Source organism: Oratosquilla oratoria, chromosome 28, assembly GCF_046742065.1.
Source record: "Oratosquilla oratoria isolate Oo_2021 chromosome 28, ASM4674206v1, whole genome shotgun sequence".
Classification (NCBI taxonomy): Eukaryota; Metazoa; Arthropoda; class Malacostraca; order Stomatopoda; family Squillidae; genus Oratosquilla; species Oratosquilla oratoria.
In genome coordinates this window covers 46,618,399-46,631,270 of record NC_134804.1, presented here as the reverse complement: position 1 = coordinate 46,631,270, position 12,872 = coordinate 46,618,399, and the positions used below count along the sequence as shown (strand labels likewise).

Below are 12,872 nucleotides of genomic sequence, written 5' to 3'. Positions count from 1 at the left end.
AGTTCCACCGATGAGTGATGAATGGCGTACATAGAAGCTGTCTTCGAATTTACGTTCAATCCGCCTCAAATAACAGCCACATGTGCATGTGATGATGTTTGAAGTTATTCCGTCTATTATATTGACGCAGCTGAGAAGGATCTCCACTGAGACCCCGCGAGAGAAGTCTATACCTAACCACGGTGGCCAGATGCTGCTTGGTATTGTATGTATGTACAGTGATGAATGTATGAAGTATTTCTTTGGTATGCTGGAATGGCCACATATGAATAAAAATTACTAATATTGTAAATTTCATAATATTAACGGACAACAATCTAATAATTGTATATATAACACCAAATATCACCATAATTTAAACGATTTCAATGTCTACGACTTGTAGAATGTGCCCATACGTCTGCCTGTGTGTATTTAACTAGTTTATCTTACGAGAAGAACTATGCTCGTGATGTGTGTGTGTTTGCTCTAGTCTGTATTTGTATGTATGTTCTGGTAACATTTTACGCCAACCTCAGCAAGTTACAATCCTAAGACTGATGATAATCTAGTGTGTGAATAGATGAAAATATTAAGATATATCTAACGTTAGATACTGTTGAAAACAAAACTAGGTCATGAAATACAATTTCTCTGTTGTTAGTATAACTATTAATAGATATAACAGTGGAAATACTAAATAACTAAACATGCATGAAATTTGTAAGAACGTAAATGTTATGCTCTGTTCTTGAAATAATACAATAAAAATATTGTTTGGTTTTGAACAGCAGCATAAAGTCACTAGGCCACAAGTCTTGACGTAAACATATCGCTTTGCCATAAATTGCACCATTTCCGAAGAGCGTTCCGCGCGTTCATGTCGAAAACGAGTTCATTGCTAGGCCTTGCATGGCTGTCATGTGACAAGTGTATCGTAATGGGTGGTTCTGCTTTGCACTTCTCTGCCGGTGGTTAATCTGTTAGGTTTTCAATTTTTTTTATCTGATTTTGGTGAGTCAAGTTCTCGAATCCGTTATATCTAATGACTCGTGGTTATTTCCATATTTCCCGATTGTCTTTTGTTAGGAATGCCAAAAGTGCGCTGACAGGGTAACCTTAGCAACTTCTTTTGCTACAGGTAAGTGTCAGTAGCAGCCGTAGCTTAATTGATTCCACTAGGTAATCAAATACGTCTTCATTTCTGGTACAAGTTAATGCAACGACTTTTGTGAGTGCATGCAGCTCACCATTAGGACATTCCACCTTCATGTAATTGGCAAATTCTGCAAAAAGTCATTACCTATTTTGTGAAGTATCTGTATGAGGTAATTGTCAGTGATTCCACTTCTTGCTGTATTGTTCATTCTGTATAGGTAGGCTTGATGATCTCAACTCAGTTCAATGATAGTAGCATATGGAAGAGGGAGTTTAGTTCTATAATGTTCACTGAATCCCTATTGAAACTTGTGAAGTTTCACATGTAGCCAAAGCTTTCCAGGCTGACCTCTCCACCTTGTTTTTATTTATCTTTTCTAATGAGTTATTGGTGTAGGGTGAGGTCTTTGGTGTCCAATTGTATCTTGAGAATTTTAATTTTTGTTGCCAGACCTTGTTGCATTTAAAGCACTGGGGGACATCTTAAGCCATTTCTGGTCACACATTGGCATCCAGATTATCTTTAGACACACAATACTCGTCCCCAAACCAAACAGACTGCCAGTATCCTACAGACCCTCCCATTCTTTTAGCATTTCTAAGAAAAATTGATCTTACAAAAAATCAACATATACCAACTTCAAATCAAAATGGATTCAAAGAGGATCATTCCACTAAAATTCCTCACAAACCTTACCCATCAAGTAGAAGGTTTCAACAAAAAAGTGCTTATAGAATAGTAAGTGGCAACAGACATGTGTGGCTTTTGTCAGTTCCCAGATGCATCCTGTAAAAAAGAGATATAGATGCTGATGTACCCCTTGGAAAGAAATGGAATATATATATTCTTGTATAGGGGATATTTGATCAATAGAACATTGTAGTAAGGAAACTTTGGTGTGATTGAAATAGCTTGTTTCTAAATTTGTTGAAGGGTCTGTGTTTTGTAGTTGTGTAGTGTTTCATACAGATAAGGGTTTTCTAGGATGTTCACGATTGGGAGTTTTGTGAATAGTATGTGTTGGGAATAGGATTGCTGTACATTATTTTATCGTACACACACAGCACACATACCTACAACTTGTAGAATTTGACAGGTGATTTTTTGCTTGTACTAGATATTTTCCCATGGCTTGATGTTACATATTAAAGTACCGTTGGCTTAACAGTTAAGATGTTTATGCTGTTATGCATTTTTATACTCATGTAGACCCTCCCTACATTTTAGATGGTGTTCCTTGTTTTAATAGCAGTCATGTTTACTGTCAGATTTTTTACCTGGTGCTGCAGGTTAATTCCTGAACTGACATGTAGATTTATACAGCTGTCTGTGTAACAAGTACAATAGACGTTAGTATGAAGTATGTCACTGCAGAATTTAGTTACATTTGTGTCCCTTTTTTCCAGTGTTGTGAATGCTGTCAGAATCTTGTGACCATGACCATATACAGTTGTCCTTTTACATACATGGTTCTGAGCAAATATGGGTTAAGATAGTGGGATATGTTGAACTGCTGAGGTTTAAAGTGTATGCAGCTCATCACACTGCACACCACAATACCTTTTTTTTTTTCCTTCATGTTTATATAGGAAATGTTTAATGACAACATGGAATAAATTACAGTACCATTACATATTAAGGGCAGACTGCTGTTATTCATAAAACGTTTGACATTGTAGAGGCAGGAATAGGGAACAGGGAAAGATAGAGGGAGAGATCGTCTGAGTACAGTATACTGTACTGTACATTATTATTGTTATTTTATTATTATTATTATTATTATTTTTTTTTTTTAATGTTGAAATATAAACATGTACATTGGGTTTTTAATTAAATAAGGAAATGAGGGGTCCAGCAGTATTTTTATTAGGGCAGCCAAAAATATGCAGATTTTCAACATGTACAGGTGTTTTTGTTACCTAACCCCAATGTATGTCAATGGACAACTGTATTCATTTCACATTTCCATCTACTCTTATGTCAAATGATAAGAAATGACTACCGACACCGAGACTTATGAGCTTGCCTTTGGCAAAGTAAAGCAATGCAGTCCTATGTTTTACAAGTAGAAAATTGTATAAATGTTACATTTTGCAAGCCACTTGCAACATTTATGTTGTTTTGAGGTAACTTCATTTGTATGCATGAAAAGAATAGTTATAACAAGTATAAAGATATACGAATACACTGTCCTTTTAGTATAATACAGTATACATAAGATATAAAATTAAGACACATTAATTAAGATTAATTAGTTGTTAGGCATCTAGGTTTATTTTTGTCATCTTTATAATTTTACAAAAAAAATCACTTATTTTTTAACTTTTTGAAATAGTGTACTGCATTGCTATAATGAAATCTGAAAGTGCTGAACTTGAGTTGCCAAATGACATTAATAGGAGTTGTAACGTACCAAAGCTTTATTCTTGAAGTTTTATAAGTTTCCAAATTATTTATTCTTTTCATCAGTTGTATAGTGCAGTTATTATAAACATGTTAAAATATTGTATTTGCTGTAATACAGACAGATAATGCTAAACTCTAAAAGAATTCTTTATAGCCAGAGATATATTCTATCTGAATAGCCAAAGATAATATTTTCGATATTATATATATATACACTATATATATATATATATATATATATATATATATATATATATATATATATATATATATATATATATATATATATATATATACATATACATATAAAAAAAAAAAATTCTGCCTTCATAAATGTACCTTCATTTGAAAATATATTTTGTCATAAATCAGCCTGATTGTGCAAAACAAGCCATAGAAAGACCTTTTTGAGTATGAATAATAAATATTTAGGCAAAGATTAAACATTTTGCAACTTAGCTTATGTGAGTGTGTGAGCAAGTGTGGACTTAAGACACCTTTTGGAATCCAAAGACATTTAATGGCACTGGAAAAAAGGATGAAGTATTACAGCTTAAAGACACTAGTTAAATAGTTTTTATATCATCACTTATCTGAAAATATCTTTCTATAGTAAATGTTAACTCAAGTAGAGATGGGACACCATAAGCATAGCTCCAACCATTACACAAACTCAGCGAGCCATAGTTCAATTGATATGGTTATAAAAATGGCATTGTTCAGAAACCCAGTTTATATATGATAAATTTTATTTATTTTTTAAATTATTATTCTTTGAATCACAGACAGCTGCCATGAAAATTATTGAACAGTTGATATGAAGAGTGTTTCTTGTCTATTGGTTGCTTAAATTTGGATGAAATATGCCCTGTCAATTTTTGCACATATTAAGTTTGATGTTGACTAGAATTAGAAACATTAGAATTTTGAAGTGCAAGTTTATTCTGTATAAAGTCTGTAATACAAATTTGTGCAGTTCAGGAGTTAATGTTTTCTTTTTAACTACCCGGTAATATATTCATGTACAGTGAGGTCTCTATATATGAATATAGTCCATTGTGGAGCTATAATCATTAACCAAATTGTTCATTGTGTAATTGTATCTTCATAGGTAATGTTTGTACAAAAAATATAACTTTCTATACAGTGTGTGAAAATTTCAATCTAAGTTCAGTCTACAACACAGAATAAGTATAATATGGTGAGCGAGTCAATTAAGGACACTCCTAACCACATTCATTTAGGTAAATACATTAAATCCAAGTATGAAAATTGAAGAATAGATAGATATAGCACAAAATGTAACCATCGCTGATTTTGTACCCAGGTAATATAATTAATTTGAGAGACGGGATCTTACTAGCATTTTTCCTTTCCTTTATAAAGTAGTTATGTAAATACATGTACAGTATGTGCAGTCAGCTTGAATTTTGTTATTCAGTTTTCAGCTTGTTATACAAATTTAATTGTGTTTAGAAAAGAAGTTGTAGAGTGAGCCATTCATATATATATAGAGACCCTGCTGTATATATTTTTTGTGTTTGAATATGTCTTGTTTCAGTATAACAACTGTTTGATCTTAGTGGCACTTAACCCTGCAGCCCAGTATTGCTCTGCATTTTCATAGTGTTCTGAGGTAGCTTTGTATCCCCATTACCCTTTACATCCTTCTTATAATGTCCATCATGTGGACACTGAAAATTACAGCCTCTTCCATGGAATCCTGCAGAGAATGTTTGGCATAGAAGAGTTTTTGAGTGCACTGCTGCCTCCTATTAACCCACCAAGAAGATCACCAAAGTACATTTCAAACAAGGTGGGAGGCACCAAATCGACTCTTAGGATGTAGAACCGATCAACATAGAGAAATAGTAACATTATTTGCTGTTAGGAGTTAGTTTATCATGTAGGACAGATAAATTTCTCCAAGGAAATTTCAGCATCTGATATTGATTTCAGTTGTGAAGAAAGTATCTCTTTAAGAATTTTACTTAAATGTTAGAATTGGGTCATATTAAAAGATTTTTATTTGTGGTGGCTATTTATTTTATGGAGAGTGAGTGGTTTGAGGTGAAGACAGGGCTGCACCTGGGTTGTGTAATGTTACCTTGGTTCTTCAATGTGCATATGGTACAAGGGTGTTAAGTATGGGTTGGGAGTTAGTGAGAATGGAGAGAAGTGGGAGGTGAGCCAGTTGTTGTTTGCAGGTAACACTGCTTGTTGCTGTCAGGATCACCTGAAGCAGTTGATGGTAGAGTTTGTAAGGATGTATGAAAAGGAGGACCAAGAATAAGGTAAATGAATAAAGTAAAATGAGCATTAGATGCAAAATGAATGCCTGATGAGCAAGGGAAATGTACAAATGATAGGAATGAATGGAGATTCATTGGAAATGGATGAGGAAAGGCACAGCCTGAAGGGGTTCTTGTGTGCTCCGTAAATTTCCAGAGTGAATGAGGGTGGGGGGGTTGCCATAAGATAAAATGGCAGTGGTAAATCATCTCTAGCCGTCAGGCCATGTTGTAGAAATGGTGTCTTGCTGTGTTGCCTTTGACCTGGGTACTGGCAGGGTACAATAAGTGGGCTTTGGATGAGTGTGTGGTGGGTTTCCATGTTGTTGTTTTTTCTCCAACCTGTACAACATTTACATCATTTCCTACAAAGCAGTGTGGCATAAGAGAAGTCCTTATTTCACTTAGTTGTATCTTACTGTTCCCTTTTCTTCCATGTGTAAACTGCCAGTTCATCCTTAATCCCTCTCATGAACCAAGTATTAGAAATTGATAAGAACCCAAATATATGGATGTGCTGTCCATAAACAGTCACCTGACATCCATATCTGTAAGATTGTGAGTGGCATACAGATTCAGTGCATCTAATCTCTCTTCATATGGTTTATCTGCTAGACTGGAGATTTCTTTGGTTGTTGTTCTTTGTTTTCTCTTTACTTTATACCCTTCTTTGTTCAAAGACCGTCACCACAGCATATCCCATTATTGAGCAGATTGGGTTTTTCATAAGTTTCTTCATATCTGCAGCCATGTAGAGAAAAGACACCTTAACATTCATCAGTAGTGTCTGTCTCTCCTACAGTCTTACTGATGTGATTGTTTTAATTTCCATTGACTAAATCATTGATTGTCTATATTTTTGTTTATTTCCAGTACTTGGCATTTTTTTACATTGAAGTTCACTTCCCAAAATTGGCTCCAGTCATATGATCTGTCAATATCTTTTAGTAACAATTTGTAGTCTTCATCTGTTTTTCTGCGGGGACTGACAATGAGATGCTACTGTGGTAAAGACATCATGGAGTCATCTCCCTGTTGCCCATCCTCAAATCCCGTCTATTTTCTCATGTCCATTTAGCCCCAGAGAGACTGACTTTGGTCTTTGGAGACAGTCCTAGAACTCTTTATCAACTTTGTTTCCTCCACCTTAAAAATTTAAGCACAAGGAAAGCTGACAATCGGTGACAGTTCCCCCCCCCTCTACTACTTTCAGCTGGTAACATAAAGTCCCCCACTAGTGCAATGCAGACATCAGTTTGGGGTTTCTTTTGAGAGACATGGGGGAGGGCATTTGCCAGCTGCATTAGGCCTGTAGACTTTAGTGCAGCATTTGATTTATTTTATTTTCCTCATGATATTTGCCTCATCTTCAAACACTTCTGTAGTCTCTCTCCTCTCTCTCTTCTCTCTGTCTGTCTCCTTTCTCTTTTCTCTCTTCTTTCTCTTTTCCTCTCTCTCTCTCCTCTGTCCCCTCTCTCCTGTCCTCTCTCTCCTGTCCTCTCTCTCCTCTTTCCTCTCTCTCCTCTTTCCTCTCTCTCCTCTTTCCTCTCTCTCCTCTTTCCTCTCTCTCCTCTTTCCTCTCTCTCCTCTTTCTCCTCTTTCCTCTCTCTCCTCTTTCCTCTCTCTCCTCTCTCTCTCTCCTCTCTCTCTCTCCTCTCTCTCCTCTCTCTCTCCTCTGTCCCCTCTCTCCTGTCCTCTCTCTCTCTCTCTCTCTCTCTCTCTCTCTCTCTCTCTCTCTCTCCTCTGTCCCCTCTCTCCTGTCCTCTCTCTCTCTCTCCTCTCCTCTCTTTCTCCTCTCTCTCTCCCCTCTCTTTCTCCTCTCTCTCCCCTCTCTCTCTCCTCTCTCTTGTTTCTCTCTCTCTCCTCTCTCTTGTTTCTCTCTCTCTCTCCTCTCTCTTGTTTCTCTCTCTCTCCTCTCTCTTGTTTCTCTCTCTCTCTCTCCTCTCTCTTGTTTCTCTCTCTCTCTCTCCCTCTCTTGCCCTCTCTTGCCCTCTTTCTCCCTCTCTTCTCTCTCTCTCTCTCTCTCTCTCTCTCTCTCTCTCTCTCTCTCTCTCTCTCTCTCTCTCTCTCTCTCTCTAAAAATATCATTTGCATAAATCAAGAACATGGATGCCTTTACTGACTTTTGTGGGATACCATTGGTCATTCACTCACCATCCTCACATCTTAAGGCATTATCACACTGGGCAATTTTTTTCTCAGACCGTTGAAGCAGATTTGCAGCCCCCAGCTATCAGAAAAGAATCGGATAAGCTGGAGGAAAATAATTTTCCTGTAGAATACCAAATGACATTAAATGTATTTTTCTGTAGAAAACAAAATAATTTGCCATAGTGATTTTACAGTGGAAAAAGTTCTGGAGGTGGATGGTACTGCCGATTAATTGGAGGTTGGAGGAAAAATAGCCCAGTGTGATAACCCCTTTACCCTGTACTACTGTCCTTGTGTATTGATCTCTCAGAAAAATTCTCATCCCGTTCAGATTTCCTTAAGTTCTCCAATATGCTAATATTTCCATAGTTGTTTGAGGTACTTTATCAAATGCTCTTTCTAGATCCAATATGCACAAACCACACAGCCCTCTATTGTAACACGTAAACTCCTCTTGATTAAAGCCGTTATGATATATGAGTGAGCTATGGGTGCTGGAACTAGTGAAAGAAGTCTTGAAGAGTACGTGTCATATTAAATGAAAGAATAAAATGTCTGAGAGGTAAAGAAATGCGTAGAACAAGCATGAAACTCAAGGCTCTGATGATGTGGTGTGGACATGAGAGATTGGAAGGGGACAAGTAGGTCAAGAGAGTATAAAGCAAAGGTGGTAGGAGGGAGGGAAAGGAGGATTGGAGAGAAAATGGAAAGTACGAGTGTATAGAAAGGAAAGGATAGTTAAGGGTGAGTTAAAGTGCAAAATAGAGGGTAATGGATTGAAAGGTGCAATGTTGGATGGAATGAGTAGGAAATTAGAATGGGTAATGGAACATACGGAGATTGGAAAGAAAATTGTGTGCAGTGGAGAACATATATTCATCAGTTTGCTTCTGGCCTCAATAAAAACCAAAAGATCTGTTAGTATGCATTTTCATTATAAGATTATGTAACACTTCTGTCGTTGCTTATGTTAGATTTACTACTAGGTGAGAGGTAAATAAGCAATTTCTTCCCACAATATTTAAAGTATGGAGTAAGTAACTAAGTTCATGGAAGTGATAAAAAGGAGAGAATGTAATGTTTTCAGTGGCATTTTTACTAGATAATTGTAGTTGTCAAAATGCCCTCATCAAAAGTGAAGTTTCTCAACCCCAGTGGAATGAATGAGGAAGGGGTAACATTGTGTTACCTACTTGGTTATAGACAGGGTCCTGGCCTATCCTGAGTGTGAAGGTTCATGGCTTCTTTGGATAAAGTCTTAGATTTTCTCATACTAAGGAGTTTGAGAAGAAGATTGATGGTTTGTAGCTTACGTTCCCAAGTTTTTATAGTGTGCAGCCAAGTGTTTCTCATGCCTTCCACATACTGATTGAGGAGCCAATGTTTTTCACATGAGACAAGGTGGCAACCTCTGCCTTTTCCCCCATTTAAGAATAGGATGGAGTCAAAGCACACACCCACTTCATACACATTAAAACCCATTTAGTACCTCCTATCGTGGTACCTTATGGATGAAAGGTCATCCCTGTTCCCAGCCTAAGGCCAATGCAGTGAAGTGCAGCACTAATTTAGCAGTGTGATTGCCAGAACCAGTTGTCCCCAACTACATTATGTGGTGACACCCCTTCTCATCCCATCAGAATTATCCATGGAACAGATGAACATTTCATTAAACCATGTCCTTCCATCTATTTAGTCTCCTTCTTCATCTCACTCCAACATTTGGAGGGAGATAATGAATTATTGAAAGGTTGATGCAGTTTAAAAGGATATTCTCACCAGTTTCATAAATTATTTTGAATGAATTATGACGGGGGTTGTTGTATGACAAAATGTGTGTAGGGAAGGACCAGCTAGATGTTTGGCCCTACTGTCAAAGTGCTGCACCTTCTGTATTGTTTTTGACCTGAACAGTGTGACAGGGTCAGGGATGACCCTGCATCCACAGTGTGCTGAGATGGGAGTGGGGTTTGATGGGTTTATGTATTATGTAAACACTTGTATATGAAAATAAGTAAAAAGTGTGCACATATATTGTATATGTGTTGTAATGTTATACAATGTTATTTGATGTTTACAATTTATATAAGTGGCTATCTTTATTGATTATGTCCCCAAAATCATAATTATTCAGACTGGAATATACAAAAATTATTTGTCAGTTTTTATTAAATCTAATATTTGTCATAATAAGATGGTAATAGAAGCAGGCCCATCATAGTAGTGATTGCAAAAACGAATTGGCAATTGTAGTTTAACAGCATGATTAGCTATGGTCAAAAGCTTAAGTATTGCAAACCCGGAGCTATTGTTTATTGAATGAAACCTTTTGCTGTGTTATTGAAATTGATGGAGTTTGCAATGGATGTCAGTAGGGAATAATAAAAAAAAGAATTATAGAATGGCTTGCTATTTGTTGAATTGTTATGGCAATGCATTTGCCATGGACGTGGCAAATGCATTTGTGTGTTTGAATAGCCCATCACTGACTGAGTCCAGGCTCTTCTCTGTGATACTAACAGTCTTAACTTTGCTTGCAATGTACCAACCCTTAGGTTGTGATGTCCACAAGCGGAGGTGACTCTGAATACTCGACACCTCTGCAGAGTCACCGTACCTCACGCCACCTTGCCTCTCCCACCTCCTACACTTCTGTGAGTCTAAGCTCAGATTGATTCAAGGCAGGCTGTGGCGAGTTGTTTGAAGATCTCCCCCAGAGGTTATTAGTTGAAATGAGAAGTTTCGTAGCAGCAGATGAAGTTATGGCTTCTGTGCATGAAAGAGCTGAGGTGGTGGTAGAAGCGTAGACACACGTTCCTGGGCAGTTTGGTAGTGGTCACTTGATTGTCACCAGAGTTGCCGCACATGCCACATGCAGAAGCACAGCCAATGGATTGATAAACATAGCAAAGCTCATTAGCTTTAGTTACTGATAGGTTTCGATAAGGAAAATTAGGACCAGCTTATTAAAATGTAGTGCAGGTTTTGTTGTTCAGATACTATTTGTCTGAATAGGAGATAGATAAATTATACCACAGCTGTTTTTCCATGTTATAATCTCAGGCCAGTTTTATAAAGATTTGATAATGCATAGAACTCTTGTAAATAAATGATCATAAGATAACATTTGTTTTGATCATAGAACTTAGGTGGTATAACAGTATTTAGGAGTGGATTACTAGCAACTTGAACTCCATTAGTGTACATTTAGCATGAAGGAAATTGAATGTACCTTGCCTCCTTTCAGGTATATTATTCAGCCACCGATCTCTATGAACCTGAAATGGAAAAAGAGTTGATGGCCGATCATCAGGACATCAACATGGAGGAAGTTAATGGTGATCCTCCTGCCAAGGTAAGGCATTAGTCTAAAAGATTTGTCAGAGATCGTCAATAGGTACCTACTAGTAGTGGTCCTGCATATATATATCAAAGGAAGAATGTGCATAGATCAAATACTTGCAGTAACGCGCGTGTGTGTGTTCTTGATGAGGATAACTTTGGGTTTTTGTGGATTTTAAAACACAGTTAAAGCCCCTCTGACCATCCCTTTAACCTACCACACAGCTTGAGTCAAGGGCAATGCTGTAAAGCATAGCACTTTGAAAACATGACCTTACATCCCAAGCTGATTCACCCCCACCACTTGATCATTACCCCCATCTCATCCATTCAGAATCATTTATGGAGCATATGAGAACATCTCTTTAGACTATCACCCTTTGATCTATTTACAATCTTGTTCCACTTGCTCATATGTTTTGCACTTCCTTTTCACTGCCCAGTAGGCATAATATCCAAAGCCTCTTTCACTTTCTTCATCCACCTCATTCCTAATCATCCTTTCAAGTTCACTATTTACTTTTGCTTTCCACACTTTTTTGATAGTCTTTATGTTCATTCTTTCCATGTGCCAAATTCACCTCAACACTTATCTATTGAGGTGGTGTGTATTATTTATTAATAAATGGATGGATGTGGTGAAAGGGGCATTACAAAAGAGAGGAATGTCTGTGGAGGAAGGGCAGGAGAGGACAGAAGATAGGGGTGAATGGAGAAGGGATGTGTATGGATGATGCCGTGATGCATGAGGGGGAGTGGGTGGGGATGGGGGGTGAGGAAGTATGTATGAGAAAAAAAATTGACGCAGCCCGAAGGGATTTCTCCCCATCTTCTCCTTTTCTGCATGAAGCGGCTTTGCTGTGTCTTGCAACACTGCTTCTGACCCAGGGCAGTGGACAGGATGCAGAAATGACCTGTCATCCAGGAGGTGCCAAGATAAGAGGGAGGGAGGTGGGTGGAGGAGTGGAATATATAGGAAATGGAATGGTTGGGAGTGGTTTCTATGCCTTTTTCTTTTTGGCTGCCTCCCGTGGAAGGGGGAAAAAGCCTGTATATGTATGTATGTATTAATAATGTATAACTTCTTTTAACAGCAGGAGGGGGAGGTACTAAAACCCGAGCTGTACTTCAAAGATGAAGTCAGGAGTATAGACTTCGTGCTTGTCTCCCGGATCGACCCAGAGAATGAACATGCAGCGATGCATGAAGACAGAAGAAAAGTATTTGAAGAGAATCTCGAGAAGGAAGGTTTAAGTCTCGAAATTGACTTTGTTCAAGATGTTCCTCTTAGGTTGGTTGCTTCTTAGATTGTTGTCTGCATGATCGTAAATTTGTAGTACCGTATGACTTTGAATGATAAGTGGTCTGTTGATTTTTTTTAAATTTGAAGATAAGTAATAAGAATGTGAATGCATGTTTCGTAACCTTTTCAACAAGTTGGCCAACTAAGTGAATTCGAAGACTAAAACTTTCTCACTTGTTTTGCTGATGGTTGAACCATGGGTTGATGGGTGTCTTTATGTGGTATTCTTAAAAAGATTCTT

At 37.5% G+C, this 12,872-nt stretch overlaps 1 protein-coding gene across 21 annotated transcripts in view; it reads left to right on the top strand.

Moving 5' to 3' along the window:
• The window catches only part of LOC143040394 (anoctamin-1-like), a 62,130-nt gene that overhangs the window by 18,022 nt on the left and 31,236 nt on the right, over positions 1 to 12,872 (top strand). For 9 of the 21 annotated variants that reach the window (XM_076211425.1, XM_076211430.1, XM_076211423.1 and 6 more), the window contains exons 2-5: positions 5,252 to 5,360; positions 10,542 to 10,640; positions 11,234 to 11,341; positions 12,423 to 12,619. In XM_076211425.1, the coding sequence (XP_076067540.1) occupies positions 5,277 to 5,360; positions 10,542 to 10,640; positions 11,234 to 11,341; positions 12,423 to 12,619 (488 nt within the window). In that variant the 5' untranslated portion in view covers positions 5,252 to 5,276. Of the gene's footprint in view, positions 1 to 5,251; positions 5,361 to 10,541; positions 10,706 to 11,233; positions 11,342 to 12,422; positions 12,620 to 12,872 lie in introns of those variants that run through there. The other 12 variants (XM_076211426.1, XM_076211427.1, XM_076211429.1 and 9 more) reach the window with 6 other exon arrangements.